This window comes from Salmo salar, chromosome 23 (genome assembly GCF_965601325.2).
Source record: "Salmo salar chromosome 23, fSalSal1, whole genome shotgun sequence".
NCBI classification, from domain to species: Eukaryota; Metazoa; Chordata; class Actinopteri; order Salmoniformes; family Salmonidae; genus Salmo; species Salmo salar.
In genome coordinates, this window is record NC_138313.1 from 45,011,505 (window position 1) to 45,029,679 (window position 18,175).

Genomic DNA, 18,175 nt, shown 5'->3' on the forward strand with positions numbered 1-18,175 from the left:
CCAAGGTAACTACAGAACAGTGAATCATATCCCCTTGTTTCTTCTTCTCTAGCTCCACAAGCTGCTCACTGACCTGCCTGATGACGTGTTGTTTCTTCTTCTCTAGCTCCACAAGCTGCTCACTGACCTGCCTGATGACGTGTTGTTTCTTCTTCTCTAGCTCCACAAGCTGCTCACTGACCTGCCTGATGACGTGTTGTTTCTTCTTCTCTAGCTCCACAAGCTGCTCACTGACCTGCCTGATGACGTGTTGTTTCTTCTTCTCTAGCTCCACAAGCTGCTCACTGACCTGCCTGATGACATGCTGGAGGACAGCAGAGACTCCTCCTCTCCTGAGCTGGACTGCTCTGCCTGCAGCAACACAGACACACGGGACAGGTAAGGTTATTTATTTTCAGCCAGAGACAGAGATGAAATAGAGAGGGACTATAGTAGTAGTAGTAGCAGCAGCAGCAGAGGGAGAATAGTAGTAGCAGCAGCAGCAGAGGGAGAATAGTAGTAGTAGTAGTAGCAGCAGAGGGAGAATAGTAGTAGTAGTAGTAGCAGCAGAGGGAGAATAGTAGTAGTAGCAGCAGCAGCAGAGGGAGAATAGTAGTAGTAGCAGCAGCAGCAGAGGGAGAATAGTAGTAGTAGTAGTAGCAGCAGAGGGAGTATAGTAGTAGTAGTAGTAGTAGTAGTAGTAGTAGTAGTAGTAGTAGTAGCTGCAGCAGAGGGAGAATAGTAGTAGTAGCTGCAGCAGAGGGAGAATAGTAGTAGTAGCTGCAGCAGAGGGAGAATAGTAGTAGTAGTAGCAGCAGAGGGAGAATAGTAGTAGTAGCAGCAGCAGAGGGAGAATAGTAGTAGTAGCAGCAGCAGAGGGAGAATAGTAGTAGTAGCAGCAGCAGAGGGAAAATAGTAGTAGCAGAGGGAGAATAGTAGTAGCTGCAGCAGAGGGAGAATAGTAGCAGCAGCAGCAGAGGGAGAATAGTAGTATTAGCAGCAGCAGAGGGAAAATAGTAGTAGCAGCAGCAGAGGGAGAATAGTAGTAGTAGCAGCAGCAGAGGGAGAATAGTAGTAGCAGCAGCAGCAGAGGGAGAATAGTAGCAGCAGCAGCAGAGGGAGAATAGTAGTAGCAGCAGCAGCAGAGGGAGAATAGTAGTAGCAGCAGCAGAGGGAGAATAGTAGTAGCAGCAGCAGAGGGAGAATAGTAGCAGCAGCAGCAGCAGAGGGAGAATAGTAGTAGTAGCAGCAGCAGAGGGAGAATAGTAGTAGTAGCAGCAGCAGAGGGAGAATAGTAGTAGTAGCAGCAGCAGAGGGAGAATAGTAGTAGTAGTAGCAGCAGCAGAGGGAGAATAGTAGTAGTAGCAGCAGCAGAGGGAGAATAGTAGTAGTAGTAGCAGCAGCAGAGGGAGAATAGTAGTAGCAGCAGCAGCAGAGGGAGAATAGTAGTAGTAGCAGCAGCAGAGGGAGAATAGTAGTAGTAGCAGCAGCAGAGGGAGAATAGTAGTAGTAGCAGCAGCAGAGGGAGAATAGTAGTAGTAGCAGCAGCAGCAGAGGGAGAATAGTAGTAGTAGCAGCAGCAGAGGGAGAATAGTAGTAGTAGCAGCAGCAGCAGAGGGAGAATAGTAGTAGTAGCAGCAGCAGAGGGAGAATAGTAGTAGTAGCAGCAGCAGCAGAGGGAGAATAGTAGTAGTAGCAGCAGAGGGAGAATAGTAGTAGTATAGTAGCAGCAGCAGAGGGAGAATAGTAGTAGTAGCAGCAGCAGCAGAGGGAGAATAGTAGTAGTAGTAGCAGCAGCAGCAGAGGGAGAATAGTAGTAGTAGCAGCAGCAGCAGCAGAGGGAGAATAGTAGTAGTAGTAGCAGCAGCAGAGGGAGAATAGTAGTAGTAGTAGCAGCAGCAGAGGGAGAATAGTAGTAGTAGTAGCAGCAGCAGCAGAGGGAGAATAGTAGTAGTAGCAGCAGCAGCAGAGGGAGAATAGTAGTAGTAGTAGCAGCAGAGGGAGAATAGTAGTAGTAGCAGCAGCAGCAGAGGGAGAATAGTAGTAGTAGCAGCAGCAGCAGAGGGAGAATAGTAGTAGTAGCAGCAGCAGCAGAGGGAGAATAGTAGTAGTAGTAGCAGCAGCAGAGGGAGAATAGTAGTAGTAGCAGCAGCAGCAGAGGGAGAATAGTAGTAGTAGTAGCAGCAGCAGAGGGAGAATAGTAGTAGTAGTAGCAGCAGCAGAGGGAGAATAGTAGTAGTAGTAGCAGCAGCAGAGGGAGAATAGTAGTATAGTAGTAGCAGCAGCAGAGGGAGAATAGTAGTAGTAGTAGCAGCAGCAGAGGGAGAATAGTAGTAGTAGCAGCAGCAGCAGCAGAGGGAGAATAGTAGTATAGTAGCAGCAGAGGGAGAATAGTAGTAGTAGTAGCAGCAGCAGAGGGAGAATAGTAGTAGTAGCAGCAGCAGAGGGAGAATAGTAGTAGCAGCAGCAGAGGGAGAATAGTAGTAGTAGCAGCAGCAGAGGGAGAATAGTAGTAGTAGTAGCAGCAGAGGGAGAATAGTAGTAGCAGCAGCAGAGGGAGAATAGTAGTAGTAGCAGCAGCAGAGGGAGAATAGTAGTAGTAGCAGCAGCAGAGGGAGAATAGTAGTAGCAGCAGCAGACGGAGAATAGTAGTAGTAGCAGCAGCAGAGGGAGAATAGTAGTAGCAGCAGCAGACGGAGAATAGTAGTAGCAGCAGCAGCAGAAGGAGAATAGTAGTATAGTAGCAGCAGCAGAGGGAGAATAGTAGTAGTAGTAGCAGCAGAGGGAGAATAGTAGTATAGTAGCAGCAGCAGAGGGAGAATAGTAGTATAGTAGCAGCAGAGGGAGAATAGTAGTATAGTAGCAGCAGCAGAGGGAGAATAGTAGTAGTAGCAGCAGCAGCAGAGGGAGAATAGTAGTAGCAGCAGCAGAGGGAGAATAGTAGTAGCAGCAGCAGACGGAGAATAGTAGTAGTAGCAGCAGCAGAGGGAGAATAGTAGTAGCAGCAGCAGCAGAAGGAGAATAGTAGCAGCAGCAGAGGGAGAATAGTAGCAGCAGCAGAGGGAGAATAGTAGCAGCAGCAGAGGGAGAATAGTAGCAGCAGCAGAGGGAGAATAGTAGCAGCAGCAGAGGGAGAATAGTAGCAGCAGCAGAGGGAGAATAGTAGCAGCAGCAGAGGGAGAATAGTAGTAGTAGCAGCAGCAGAGGGAGAATAGTAGTAGCAGCAGCTGCAGCAGAGGGAGAATAGTAGTATAGTAGCAGCAGAGGGAGAATAGTAGTATAGTAGCAGCAGCAGAGGGAGAATAGTAGTAGCAGCAGCAGCAGAGGGAGAATAGTAGTAGCAGCAGCAGCAGAGGGAGAATAGTAGTTGCAGCAGCAGCAGAGGGAGAATAGTAGTTGCAGCAGCAGCAGAGGGAGAATAGTAGTGTAGTAGCAGCAGCAGAGGGAGAATAGTAGTATAGTAGCAGCTGCAGCAGAGGGAGAATAGTAGTATAGTAGCAGCTGCAGCAGAGGGAGTATAGTAGTATAGTAGCAGCTGCAGCAGAGGGAGTATAGTAGTATAGTAGCAGCAGAGGGAGAATAGTAGTATAGTAGCAGCACAGGGAGAATAGTAGTAGTAGTAGCTGCAGCAGAGGGAGAATAGTAGTAGTAGCAGCAGCAGAGGGAGAATAGTAGTAGTAGTAGTAGTAGCAGCAGAGGGAGAATAGTAGTATAGTAGCAGCAGCAGAGGGAGAATAGTAGTAGTAGCAGCAGCAGCAGAAGGAGAATAGTAGTAGTAGTAGCAGCAGCAGAGGGAGAATAGTAGTAGTAACAGCAGCAGAGGGAGAATAGTAGTAGTAGCAGCAGCAGCAGAGGGAGAATAGTAGTAGTAGCAGCAGCAGCAGAGGGAAAATAGTAGTATAGTAGCAGCAGCAGAGGGAAAATAGTAGTATAGTAGCAGCAGCAGAGGGAGAATAGTAGTAGTAGCAGCAGCAGAGGGAGAATAGTAGTTGCAGCAGCAGCAGAGGGAGAATAGTAGTATAGTAGCAGCAGCAGAGGGAGAATAGTAGTATAGTAGCAGCAGCAGAGGGAGAATAGTAGTATAGTAGCAGCAGAGGGAGAATAGTAGTATAGTAGCAGCAGCAGAGGGAGTATAGTAGCAGCAGCAGAGGGAGTATAGTAGCAGCAGCAGAGGGAGAATAGTAGTATAGTAGCAGCAGCAGAGGGAAAACAGTAGTATAGTAGCAGCAGAGGGAAAACAGTAGTATAGTAGCAGCAGAGGGAGAATAGTAGTATAGTAGCAGCAGCAGAGGGAGAATAGTAGTAGTAGCCAGCAGCAGAGGGAGAATAGTAGTAGTAGCAGCAGCAGCAGAGGGAGAATAGTAGTAGTAGCAGCAGCAGCAGAGGGAGAATAGTAGTATAGTAGCAGCAGCAGAGGGAGAATAGTAGTAGTAGCAGCAGAGGGAGAATAGTAGTATAGTAGCAGCAGCAGAGGGAGAATAGTAGTAGCAGCAGCAGCAGAGGGAGAATAGTAGTAGTAGTAGCAGCAGAGGGAGAATAGTAGTAGCAGCAGCAGAGGGAGAATAGTAGTAGCAGCAGCAGAGGGAGAATAGTAGTATAGTAGCAGCAGAGGGAGAATAGTAGTATAGTAGCAGCAGCAGAGGGAGAATAGTAGTAGCAGCAGCAGCAGAGGGAGAATAGTAGTAGTAGCAGCAGAGGGAGAATAGTAGTAGTAGCAGCTGCAGCAGAGGGAGAATAGTAGTAGTAGCAGCAGCAGCAGAGGGAGAATAGTAGTATAGTAGCAGCAGCAGAGGGAGAATAGTAGTAGTAGCAGCAGCAGCAGAGGGAGAATAGTAGTATAGTAGCAGCAGCAGAGGGAGAATAGTAGTAGTAGTAGTAGTAGTAGTAGTAGTAGCTGCAGCAGAGGGAGAATAGTAGTAGTAGCAGCAGCAGCAGAGGGAGAATAGTAGTAGTAGTAGTAGTAGTAGTAGTAGTAGCTGCAGCAGAGGGAGAATAGTAGTAGTAGTAGTAGTAGTAGTAGTAGTAGTAGCTGCAGCAGAGGGAGAATAGTAGTTGCAGCAGCAGCAGAGGGAGAATAGTAGTTGCAGCAGAGGGAGAATAGTAGTTGCAGCAGAGGGAGAATAGTAGTAGCAGCAGAGGGAGAATAGTAGTAGTAGCAGCAGCAGAGGGAGAATAGTAGTAGTAGCTGCAGCAGAGGGAGAATAGTAGTTGCAGCAGCAGCAGAGGGAGAATAGTAGTTGCAGCAGCAGCAGAGGGAGAATAGTAGTTGCAGCAGCAGCAGAGGGAGAATAGTAGTTGCAGCAGAGGGAGAATAGTAGTTGCAGCAGCAGCAGAGGGAGAATAGTAGTTGCAGCAGCAGCAGAGGGAGAATAGTAGTTGCAGCAGCAGCAGAGGGAGAATAGTAGTTGCAGCAGAGGGAGAATAGTAGTTGCAGCAGCAGCAGAGGGAGAATAGTAGTTGCAGCAGAGGGAAAATAGTCGTTGCAGCAGCAGCTAGTAGTAGTAGCAGAGGGAGAATAGTAGTAGTAGCAGCAGCAGCAGCAGAGGGAGAATAGTAGTAGTAGTAGTAGCAGCAGAGGGAGAATAGTAGTATAGTAGCAGCAGCAGAGGGAGAATAGTAGTAGTAGTAGTAGCAGCAGCAGAGGGAGAATAGTAGTAGTAGCAGCAGCAGCAGAGGGAGAATAGTAGTAGTAGTAGCAGCAGCAGAGGGAGAATAGTACTAGTAGTAGCAGCAGCAGAGGGAGATTAGTAGTAGTAGTAGCAGCAGCAGAGGGAGAATAGTAGTAGTAGTAGTAGCAGCAGAGGGAGAATAGTAGTAGTAGTAGCAGCAGCAGCAGAGGGAGAATAGTAGTAGTAGCAGCAGCAGAGGGAGAATAGTAGTAGTAGCAGCAGCAGAGGGAGAATAGTAGTAGTAGTAGCAGCAGCAGAGGGAGAATAGTAGTAGTAGTAGCAGCAGCAGAGGGAGAATAGTAGTATAGTAGCAGCAGCAGAGGGAGAATAGTAGTAGTAGTAGCAGCAGCAGAGGGAGAATAGTAGTATAGTAGCAGCAGCAGAGGGAGAATAGTAGTAGTAGCAGCAGCAGAGGGAGAATAGTAGTAGTAGCAGCAGCAGCAGAGGGAGAATAGTAGTAGTAGTAGCAGCAGAGGGAGATTAGTAGTATAGTAGCAGCAGCAGAGGGAGAATAGTAGTAGTAGCAGCAGCAGAGGGAGAATAGTAGTAGTAGCAGCAGCAGAGGGAGAATAGTAGTAGTAGCAGCAGCAGAGGGAGATTAGTAGTAGTAGTAGTAGCAGAGGGAGAATAGTAGTAGTAGCAGCAGAGGGAGAATAGTAGTATAGTAGCAGCAGCAGAGGGAGAATAGTAGTAGTAGTAGTAGCAGAGGGAGATTAGTAGTATAGTAGCAGCAGCAGAGGGAGAATAGTAGTAGTAGTAGCAGCAGAGGGAGAATAGTAGTAGTAGCAGCAGCAGAGGGAGAATAGTAGTAGTAGTAGTAGCAGCAGCAGAGGGAGAATAGTAGTAGTAGCAGCAGCAGAGGGAGAATAGTAGTAGTAGTAGTAGCAGAGGGAGATTAGTAGTATAGTAGCAGCAGCAGAGGGAGAATAGTAGTAGTAGCAGCAGCAGAGGGAGATTAGTAGTATAGTAGCAGCAGCAGAGGGAGAATAGTAGTAGTAGTAGTAGCAGCAGCAGAGGGAGAATAGTAGTAGTAGCAGCAGCAGAGGGAGAATAGTAGTAGTAGCAGCAGCAGCAGAGGGAGAATAGTAGTAGTAGCAGCAGCAGAGGGAGAATAGTAGTAGTAGCAGCAGCAGAGGGAGAATAGTAGTAGTAGCAGCAGCAGCAGAGGGAGAATAGTAGTAGTAGCAGCAGCAGAGGGAGAATAGTAGTAGTAGCAGCAGCAGAGGGAGAATAGTAGTAGTAGCAGCAGCAGAGGGAGAATAGTAGTAGTAGCAGCAGCAGCAGAGGGAGAATAGTAGTAGTAGCAGCAGCAGAGGGAGAATAGTAGTATAGTAGCAGCAGCAGAGGGAGAATAGTAGTAGTAGCAGCAGCAGAGGGAGAATAGTAGTAGTAGCTGCAGCAGAGGGAGAATAGTAGTAGTAGCAGCAGCAGAGGGAGAATAGTAGTATTAGCAGCAGCAGAGGGAGAATAGTAGTTGCAGCAGCAGCTGAGGGAGAATAGTAGTTGCAGCAGCAGCTGAGGGAGAATAGTAGTTGCAGCTGAGGGAGAATAGTAGTTGCAGCAGAGGGAGAATAGTAGTTGCAGCAGAGGGAGAATAGTAGTTGCAGCAGAGGGAGAATAGTAGTTGCAGCAGAGGGAGAATAGTAGTTGCAGCAGAGGGAGAATAGTAGTTGCAGCAGAGGGAGAATAGTAGTTGCAGCAGAGGGAGAATAGTAGTTGCAGCAGAGGGAGAATAGTAGTTGCAGCAGCAGCAGAGGGAGAATAGTAGTTGCAGCAGCAGCAGAGGGAGAATAGTAGTTGCAGCAGCAGCAGAGGGAGAATAGTAGTTGCAGCAGCAGCAGAGGGAGAATAGTAGTTGCAGCAGCAGCAGAGGGAGAATAGTAGTTGCAGCAGCAGCTGAGGGAGAATAGTAGTAGTAGCAGCAGCAGAAGGAGAATAGTAGTAGTAGTAGCAGCAGCAGAAGGAGAATAGTAGTAGTAGTAGTAGCAGCAGCAGAGGGAGAATAGTAGTAGTAGCAGCAGCAGAGGGAGAATAGTAGTAGTAGCAGCAGCAGAGGGAGAATAGTAGTAGTAGCAGCAGCAGAGGGAGAATAGTAGTTGCAGCAGAGGGAGAATAGTAGTAGCAGCAGCAGCAGAGGGAGAATAGTAGTTGCAGCAGCAGCAGAGGGAGAATAGTAGTTGCAGCAGCAGCAGAGGGAGAATAGTAGTTGCAGCAGAGGGAGAATAGTCGTTGCAGCAGAGGGAGAATAGTCGTTGCAGCAGCAGCTAGTAGTAGTAGCTAGTAGTAGTAGCAGAGGGAGAATAGTAGTAGTAGCAGCAGCAGAGGGAGAATAGTAGTAGTAGCAGCAGCAGAGGGAGATTAGTAGTATTAGCAGCAGCAGAGGGAGAATAGTAGTATTAGCAGCAGCAGAGGGAGAATAGTAGTTGCAGCAGCAGCTGAGGGAGAATAGTAGTTGCAGCAGCAGCTGAGGGAGAATAGTAGTTGCAGCAGCAGCTGAGGGAGAATAGTAGTTGCAGCTGAGGGAGAATAGTAGTTGCAGCAGAGGGAGAATAGTAGTTGCAGCAGAGGGAGAATAGTAGTTGCAGCAGAGGGAGAATAGTAGTTGCAGCAGAGGGAGAATAGTAGTTGCAGCTGAGGGAGAATAGTAGTTGCAGCTGAGGGAGAATAGATAGCAGCAGAGGGAGAATAGTAGCTGCTGCAGCAGAGGGAGAATAGTAGCTGCTGCAGCAGAGGGAGAATAGTAGCCGCAGCAGTAACAGCAGAGGGAGAATAGATAGCAGCAGCAGAGGGAGAATAGCGGCCGCAGCAGAGGGAGAATAGCGTCCGCAGCAGAGGGAGAATAGTAGTAGTAGCAGCAGCAGAGGGAGAATAGTAGTAGTAGCAGCAGCAGAGGGAGAATAGTAGTTGCAGCAGAGGGAGAATAGTAGTTGCAGCAGAGGGAGAATAGTAGTTGCAGCAGAGGGAGAATAGTAGTTGCAGCAGAGGGAGAATAGTAGTTGCAGCAGAGGGAGAATAGTAGTTGCAGCAGCAGCAGAGGGAGAATAGTAGTTGCAGCAGCAGCTGAGGGAGAATAGTAGTAGTAGCAGAGGGAGAATAGTAGTTGCAGCTGAGGGAGAATAGTAGCCGCAGCAGTAACAGCAGAGGGAGAATAGATAGCAGCAGAGGGAGAATAGATAGCAGCAGAGGGAGAATAGATAGCAGCAGAGGGAGAATAGATAGCAGCAGAGGGAGAATAGATAGCAGCAGAGGGAGAATAGATAGCAGCAGAGGGAGAATAGATAGCAGCAGCAGCAGCAGAGGGAGAATAGATAGCAGCAGCAGAGGGAGAATAGATAGCAGCAGCAGAGGGAGAATAGATAGCAGCCGCAGCAGAGGGAGGATAGCGGCCGCAGCAGAGGGAGGATAGCGGCCGCAGCAGAGGGAGAATAGCGGCCGCAGCAGAGGGGGAGTGGAAGTGGGGTCTGGATTTGTACTCACACAGATGGTGCAGTATATGTAGACCAGCCTGTGGCGGTGGCGTTGCCCGCTAGGTGGCGTTGCCCGCTAGGTGGCGTTGCCCGCTAGGTGGCGTTGCCCGCTAGGTGGCGTTGCCCGCTAGGTGGCGTTGCCCGCTAGGTGGCGTTGCCCAGTAGGCCAGCCGGTGGCACAAGACACTTTTGAATGTTGGTACATTTAGGCTAATAGCCATCATGGGATAATGCAGAACACACATTTCCATTTGTTCATTCATGGACATTGTAAAATAAAGTTATTGACATTTTCTATCCTTCTCAAACAATACATAGTTCAATCAGATGAGTTGTACGTTTGTATTGATGATCATTCCATACACCTTAGTAGGACTTGTTTTTGTATTGATTTCTCAGATCACAACAGCCTACGTGGAATCACCAACAAACTGAATGGTCCGATCACCAAACACCTGCCTCACATGAAGAAGTAAGCATTTCAACAAACAATACTTTCCTTGTCAGTGTTGATTGTGTGATATGGGTTCATATCGAGGTCTTGTGATAAGTGTAATATCCAGGGACGTGGTATTTCCAACATATTTTAAAGGGAAACCAATATTGTCCTTGCCCTTTGCAGAACTATGAGAAGGACTATGACCACGGCTCCTACCATGAAGAGTACCCCTACGAGGAGGCTGCTGTGGTTGGGCAGATCAGCGGCCATGCCAACCAGGCCAACCATGCCAGTCTCCCCCAACAGGGCCACCCCCAGGCCTGGAACCAGCCAGGACTGACTGAGTACCAGCATGTACGTCACGTTTTTAACTTGAAATGCCCTAATAAATCATCAAGACGAGTCCTGAACTAAAAGGATGTTTGAAGTGGAAGTGGAAGAGCTTCTGAGGCTTAATCTGTGTCTGGGAAACCAGTCCCAAGATTTTTAATTATGAGCCAGAGACATGTCTATTCTCTTCAAATGTAGCCCTTTATGATATTTTAGTTGCAACTGAAGTTACACAGGGTTAATAAACACCTTCATGTCCAAACAGGAGGAGTCACGCGGGGTTAATAAACACCTTCATGTCCAAACAGGAGGAGTCACGCGGGGTTAATAAACACCTTCATGTCCAAACAGGAGGAGTCACGCGGGGTTAATAAACACCTTCACCTCCAAACAGGAGGAGTCACGCGGGGTTAATAAACACCTTCATGTCCAAACAGGAGGAGTCACGCGGGGTTAATAAACACCTTCATGTCCAAACAGGAGGAGTCACGCGGGGTTAATAAACACCTTCATGTCCAAACAGGAGGAGTCACGCGGGGTTAATAAACACCTTCATGTCCCCTCCAAACAGGAGGAGTCACGCGGGGTTAATAAACACCTTCATGTCCCCTCCAAACAGGAGGAGTCACGCGGGGTTAATAAACACCTTCACGTCCAAACAGGAGGAGTCACGCGGGGTTAATAAACACCTTCATGTCCAAACAGGAGGAGTCACGCGGGGTTAATAAACACCTTCACCTCCAAACAGGAGGAGTCACGCGGGGTTAATAAACACCTTCATGTCCCCTCCAAACAGGAGGAGTCACGCGGGGTTAATAAACACCTTCATGTCCAAACAGGAGGAGTCACGCGGGGTTAATAAACACCTTCATGTCCAAACAGGAGGAGTCACGCGGGGTTAATAAACACCTTCACCTCCAAACAGGAGGAGTCACGCGGGGTTAATAAACACCTTCATGTCCAAACAGGAGGAGTCACGCGGGGTTAATAAACACCTTCACCTCCAAACAGGAGGAGTCACGCGGGGTTAATAAACACCTTCACCTCCAAACAGGAGGAGTCACGCGGGGTTAATAAACACCTTCATGTCCAAACAGGAGGAGTCACGCGGGGTTAATAAACACCTTCATGTCCAAACAGGAGGAGTCACGCGGGGTTAATAAACACCTTCACCTCCAAACAGGAGGAGTCACGCGGGGTTAATAAACACCTTCATGTCCAAACAGGAGGAGTCACGCGGGGTTAATAAACACCTTCATGTCCAAACAGGAGGAGTTACACAGGGTTAATAAACACCTTCATGTCCAAACAGGAGGAGTCACGCGGGGTTAATAAACACCTTCACCTCCAAACAGGAGGAGTCACGCGGGGTTAATAAACACCTTCATGTCCAAACAGGAGGAGTCACGCGGGGTTAATAAACACCTTCATGTCCCCTCCAAACAGGAGGAGTCACGCGGGGTTAATAAACACCTTCACCTCCAAACAGGAGGAGCAGCAGTATGGTGAGAGTTACACATACACCAGCGTGGGTACTGAGCAGTCTGCTGCAGCAGCCGGCACTGACTTCTCCACAGAGGAAGGGGGGTATAGAGGTGAGCTGTACCCACGTGGAGCTGTTCTCCCTGGGGTGGACTACCAGAGAGTAGTGGGGGACCATGGGGACGAGCAGAGCAGCACCAGGAAACGTGTCCAAGTGAGTGGAGTCATATTTGATTTGTATTTTTTTTTACTTCAACAAGATTCCAATGAGAGTAGATAAAAACATTTTTTTATTTTTACAATATTTTTTATGGACAGTAATGTGACTGTATGAAATGTGGCATTTAACAAAATGAGAATCTTGTTACCAGTGTTAATGCATTGAAATCCATTAGTCTCTGGGCTCATCAAACTGATTTATTGTCTCACTGTTGTTCTGTTGTCTTCGTGTAGAAGTTTGACAGTGGGGGATCAGGAGACCATTACAAGGCCAACTACAACCCCTACCAGCCTGCCATCCAGCCCAAGATGTTCAACTCAGAGGTCCCCCACCAGCACCTCGACGACCACTATGACCAGCTGCAGAGAGACTTCCTGGACTCGGCACAGAGTAAGTCTTTTCACATTGTCTTGGTTGGATGTTCAGGATCTTTTGACAAAGTTGGCCAAAGAATTACATTTTTTAAATATTGTTTTACATTTTTTTAACGTCTTTCTGATATTTTACTTGGATGTATGGAAAGTTTGACCGGTTCTGTTGTTACAGTTGTTTATTGATAAGATAGATTTAATTTGAATTGTTGTTGCGTGTGTTCCAGCTACTGCAGACACTCAGCAGCTAGCCCAGCTCCAGATCCTCAACAAGGCCCAGCTGAGACAGATCGAAGACCTGGAGCAGAAACTGGAGGATTCAAGACGCAATATGAGATACCTGGAGCATCAGTTTGCCATCGTGAGAGGTGTGTGGACACTGAAACCAGATGCTAGCTAGCTAGCTAGCTCAGTCTACTGACCCACTTCATGAACTGTCACCAGCATGTGTAGTGGAAGTGAAAGCTCGTCCGTAACATGTTTCCCTTCGATCTGAAACGTAAAAGACAACTGACGCTCAACGGAGTGACGGACTAGTCTCTTGCTCTGTTGGCTAAGAGGGGTTGGCTTTGAGCGGTGTGTTATGGTGCGGAAGGTTGTGAGTTCCAGGCCGTCTCATGGTAGAACTGAATGCACTCTGTTATACCTGAATACCTAGATGTTTCTCTCTCCTGTTCCCCCCCTCCCCTCCCTCTCTCCTCCCAGATGAGAAGGAGGGTCTGGCTGGGAGTCTGAAGGAGTCCTGCAGAGGGATGGAGGAGGCCAAGGAGAGAGAGGTGCTGCTGCAGACTAGCGTTAAGACTCTGGAACTGCAGGTTCAGGCTCTTACTGACCAAGATCATGAGGTACGGTTTATGTCTGTTGATGTTACCATGACGATAATGGGTTACACCTGGGTTGCATTACACCCTGCACTTGGATGGGAGACCTGTATTCAGATTCTAGTCAGTTGGATTAGAAAGTTGTATTTAGGGCTGTGGTTGTCATGACATTCTGTCAGCCGGTTATTGTCCTGGTCTCACGGTAACTGACCGTTAACATAAACACATTTAGCATCATGGCTTCCACACAGCCTACAAGCCATGATGCAGACCTTTGGAACATCTACAGTTTAAAAAGTCTAATAAATCCATGTAATATAGCTGACACCATCACAATAAATCCATTATTTATTTTACACAGGTCTAAAGAAACATGATATGAATAAACATTTATTTCGAAAGAACCTAATGAGTCGGACTACCGTGTTTTATTTACATTTGAGTCATTTAGCAGACTCTCTTATCCAGAGTCATTTAGCAGACTCTCTTATCCAGAGTCATTTAGCAGACGCTCTTATCCAGAGTCATTTAGCAGACGCTCTTATCCAGAGTCATTTAGCAGACTCTCTTATCCAGAGTCATTTAGCAGACTCTCTTATCCAGAGTCATTTAGCAGACTCTCTTATCCAGAGTCATTTAGCAGACTCTCTTATCCAGAGTCATTTAGCAGACGCTCTTATCCAGAGTCATTTAGCAGACGCTCTTATCCAGAGTCATTTAGCAGACTCTCTTATCCAGAGTCATTTAGCAGACGCTCTTATCCAGAGTCATTTAGCAGACTCTCTTATCCAGAGTCATTTAGCAGACGCTCTTATCCAGAGTCATTTAGCAGACTCTCTTATCCAGAGTCATTTAGCAGACTCTCTTATCCAGAGTCATTTAGCAGACTCTCTTATCCAGAGTCATTTAGCAGACGCTCTTATCCAGAGTCATTTAGCAGACGCTCTTATCCAGAGTCATTTAGCAGACGCTCTTATCCAGAGTCATTTAGCAGACGCTCTTATCCAGAGTCATTTAGCAGACGCTCTTATCCAGAGTCATTTAGCAGACGCTCTTATCCAGAGTCATTTAGCAGACTCTCTTATCCAGAGTCATTTAGCAGACGCTCTTATCCAGAGTCATTTAGCAGACTCTCTTATCCAGAGTCATTTAGCAGACTCTCTTATCCAGAGTCATTTAGCAGACTCTCTTATCCAGAGTCATTTAGCAGACTCTCTTATCCAGAGTCATTTAGCAGACGCTCTTATCCAGAGTCATTTAGCAGACGCTCTTATCCAGAGTCATTTAGCAGACTCTCTTATCCAGAGCCACTTACAGTAGAGACACCCTCCTGTAGGTTTTGACTCCGAACCTACAGGAGGGTATCTCTCCAGGAACAGGGCTGGAGTTAAAACCTACAGGAGGGTATCTCTCCAGGAACAGGGTTGGAGTTAAAACCTACAGGAGGGTAGCTCTCCAGGAACAGGGTTGGAGAGCCCTGTTATAGACACTATGGTTGCCCCCCAATTCTCTACCCTTCTCCCAAAATGTGCTCCTTTTCGTGGTTTTAACAATGTTGGGAACCTACCTCAACTCACGCTTTCGCCAACGCTTGTAGAGCCACGATGGGGAGTGTGCAGTGCACACTTTGAGAGAGGAGGTGAGAATAAGCCTGCGGAATACAAGTGTGTGTGTGTGTGTGTGTGTGTGTGTATCCCTCTAGAACACCAAGAGGCAGCGTGTGGCGGCGGCGGCGGTGGACAGCATGCAGCAGCAGATGACAGAACTGTGTCGGTCAGACAGTCTGTCTAGACTCCGAGAGCAACACGACAGAGACCTAACAGTGGTCAGAGAGCAGCACGACGCCAAACTCTTGGTGTTACAGCAGAGACTGGACACCTGCAATCAGGCCCTGGAAGAACAGGTCAGGACCCAGTGGAATTGATGTTGACCTCCATATTAACCAGTAAACGTGATCACTTAGCGTTTGTTCTTTGGTATCACACTTGATTATCTTGAGCTAATGAGACATTGTAAGAGGTTCATACATGCTTATGACAATGTAATGAATGTATTATAACCGGCTTTATAAAGGCTTTAAATGAATCCGTGGTGAAATTTGCTGTGTTGGTCCTGGGTAATCTCTGGTCACGATAGACTGAACCTAAGAGTTGTCACGTTGCGGTCAGTGAATCCCGGACTAACCACTTCAGTGGCTGTGGTATCATCCAGGCGGAGGTGGTCCAGGGTCTGCGTGATCAGGTAAGGCAGCAGGAGAGACGGAGAGAGGAGGAGCAGGTGGAGAGAGCAGGAGTCATCAACATTCTCACACAGCGCCTACAGGAGAGCCAACAGCAGTGTGCCAAACTGCTACAGACTGGTGTGTGTCCGTGTGTGTCGTGTCTGTGTGTGTCACCACCTTGGGAAATGCTTGTTGATGTCCATCACCTGTTTGTCCAAGCCCCCTCTGTCCATCACCTGTTTGTCCAAGCCCCCTCTGTCCATCACCTGTTGTTTGTCCACGCCCCCTCTGTCCATCACCTGTTTGTCCAAGCCCCCTCTGTCCATCACCTGTTGTTTGTCCAAGCCCCCTCTGTCCATCACCTGTTGTTTGTCCAAGCCCCCTCTGTCCATCACCTGTTGTTTGTCCAAGCCCCCTCTGTCCACCACCTGTTGTTTGTCCAAGCCCCCTCTGTCCATCACCTGTTGTTTGTCCAAGCCCCCTCTGTCCATCACCTGTTGTTTGTCCAAGCCCCCTCTGTCCATCACCTGTTGTTTGTCCAAGCCCCCTCTGTCCATCACCTGTTGTTTGTCCAAGCCCCCTCTGTCCATCACCTGTTGTTTGTCCACGCCCCCTCTGTCCATCACCTGTTGTTTGTCCACGCCCCCTCTGTCCATCACCTGTTGTTTGTCCAAGCCCCCTCTGTCCATCACCTGTTGTTTGTCCAAGCCCCCTCTGTCCCTCACCTGTTGTTTGTCCAAGCCCCCTCTGTCCATCACCTGTTGTTTGTCCAAGCCCCCTCTGTCCATCACCTGTTGTTTGTCCAAGCCCCCTCTGTCCATCACCTGTTGTTTGTCCAAGCCCCCTCTGTCCATCACCTGTTGTTTGTCCACGCCCCCTCTGTCATCACCTGTTTGTCGTTCAGGTTCAGTCCAGGAGATGGGCCAGCTGCAAATGAAACTACAACAGACTCAGTCAGCCAAGACCATGAGTGACAACATGAACAAAGCCTTGCAGGTATTCCCGTGGTTTGTATCCAGAAATGTAGAATATTAAGAAAATGTGTATCACGCAAACACTTTACTTGTTTCTATTTCACTTGTTGAGTTACGTTTACATTATTTAGTTAAGTTTATCTTCTAAAACTGCTCTCCTTGGTTTCTACAGCAGATCAACCTTTAATACCTGTAATAAGCATTCATGAGACTTTATAATGCCTACTTTAGTGGTTATAACACGTCTCTCACCTCTTGGTTTCTACCGGAGCTGACGGGGCAGATCAACCTTTAATACCTGTAATAAGCATTCATGAGACTTTATAATGCCTACTTTAGTGGTTATAACACGTCTCTCACCTCTTGGTTTCTACCGGAGCTGACGGGGCAGATCAACCCTTTAATACCTGTTTATATATAAGGCTTTATAATGCCTTATTATAGCAGTTATAATATGTTATGTCCCCTTTTTTTTCTCCATCTCAGGAGGAGTTGTCTGAGCTGAAGGAGCAGATCTGTCTGTATGAGTCTGCTGTGAAACATGGAGTCCTCTCTGTTGAGGTGAACGGAGGAGATATCTGGCAGAACCAGCTGTCTGACTCCTATGTAGACCTGGGGATCAAGAAGACAAACTGTAAGAACGGACGACTTCACAGGTACGCAATGTAACAATTGACTGTTGTACCCTTAGACATGAACTTCATGTATCTGTTTTGTTTCAGTTTCAGGGTTGAGGTCAATTCCATTTCATTTCAGTCACATTCAGGAAGTTAACTAAATGAGAAATTAAAATGTTTATTTTCCTGAATTGAAAAGGATTTGAGGCCCCAACCCTGTTCAGTTTTATAAGCTCCAGACTGCCAGTCTTGTCTATTAAGAGATGTTTTACAGCTGTATTGTTAGTGGTCCTGAATGGCTCAGTTGGTAGAGTATGGTGCTTGTAACGCCAGGGTCGTTGGTTCAAATCCCGCAAGGACCACAAACATAATACAAACATCTGCACTGTCTGTAAATGTATTTGGATTTAAAGCGTCTGCTACGTGGCACGTGTATAATTGTATAATTTCACGTGTATGATGTTCTCCTTCTGTCCCGTAGCACTCCTCTGGTGGAAGTGTCTGAGCCCAACCCAAAGCTGCCCAGAGAGAAGGAGGACGGGGCTGTGAAGGAGCTCCGGGCAGAGTTACAGCGCTGTCTGGCCAGTCTGAAGGGGAAGAGGCAAAGGATCAGTCAGCTGCAGGACCAGCTACGGGACTCACAGGGACGGGTTAGTGATGGGATTTTATTTAGGTTTTTTCCTGAGGAATTTCAGGCCGCTCTTGCAAAAGAGGTTTCTAAACTCAAGGCTCTTTCCTGGTTAAATAAACGTGAAATGAAAATAATTCCCTCTTCTGATTCATCCTCGAGTGTATAATTAAAACCCACATACCCCATAGTCAAAGTTCCTATTTTCCCATCCCTGCAGGTGGACCAGCTCCAGACCCAGCTAGACCAGGACCAGACCAGCAACACAGCAGAAACCAGACCAGTGGAGACACATCCAGATGTAGTTTCCCAGAAAGAGCTGTCCAGGCTGCAGGAGGACAGGCAGCGCCTGCAAGAACGCCTGGAGGTTATTCATCATTTGATAAAGATTCTAGAAGACTTTTCACACTATTGAGCTGCACCAAGCTGAGCTCTACCAATCTGTGACAAGCCCAAAAAGTGTAGTTCTGGTTTGACACGGTAGTGTGAAGATGGTATCTCTGTTTGAACTAAACTCCCAATATATGACAACTCAGTTGGTAGAGCATGGTGCTTTTGCAACGCCAGGATATAAAAAAGTTGGATGTAATAAATGTATCACTAGTCACTTTATATAATGTTTACATACCCTACATTACTCATCTCATATGTATATACTGTACTCTATACCATCTACTGCATCTTGCCTATGCCGTTCGGCCATCGCTCATCCAAATATTTATATGTACGTATTCTTATTCATTCCTTTACACTTGTGTGTATAAAGTAGTTGTTGTGAAATTGTTAGATATTACTGCACGGTCGGAACTAGAAGCACAAGCATTTCGCTACACTCGCATTAACATCTGCTAACCATGTGTATGTGACCAATAACATTTGATTTGATTTAGTGGGTTCGATTCCCGGGACCAGCCATATGTATAAAAAGAATGTATGTATGTGTTTGAGTTGAGTTGC

The 18,175-nt window shown here is 47.2% G+C and overlaps 1 protein-coding gene across 1 annotated transcript in view; it reads left to right on the forward strand.

Annotated features, from left to right (window-relative positions):
* Positions 1–18,175, forward strand: part of LOC106584724 (centrosomal protein of 152 kDa-like) — a 52,882-nt gene that overhangs the window by 10,907 nt on the left and 23,800 nt on the right. Inside the window, exons 3-15 of the mRNA XM_082968164.1 lie at positions 269–378; positions 9,515–9,587; positions 9,738–9,908; positions 11,374–11,580; positions 11,820–11,976; positions 12,185–12,325; positions 12,663–12,802; positions 14,481–14,681; positions 14,990–15,137; positions 15,904–15,995; positions 16,460–16,629; positions 17,072–17,240; positions 17,439–17,585. Coding sequence (XP_082824290.1) covers positions 269–378; positions 9,515–9,587; positions 9,738–9,908; positions 11,374–11,580; positions 11,820–11,976; positions 12,185–12,325; positions 12,663–12,802; positions 14,481–14,681; positions 14,990–15,137; positions 15,904–15,995; positions 16,460–16,629; positions 17,072–17,240; positions 17,439–17,585 — 1,926 coding nt within the window. The remainder of the gene's footprint in view (positions 1–268; positions 379–9,514; positions 9,588–9,737; positions 9,909–11,373; positions 11,581–11,819; positions 11,977–12,184; positions 12,326–12,662; positions 12,803–14,480; positions 14,682–14,989; positions 15,138–15,903; positions 15,996–16,459; positions 16,630–17,071; positions 17,241–17,438; positions 17,586–18,175) is intronic.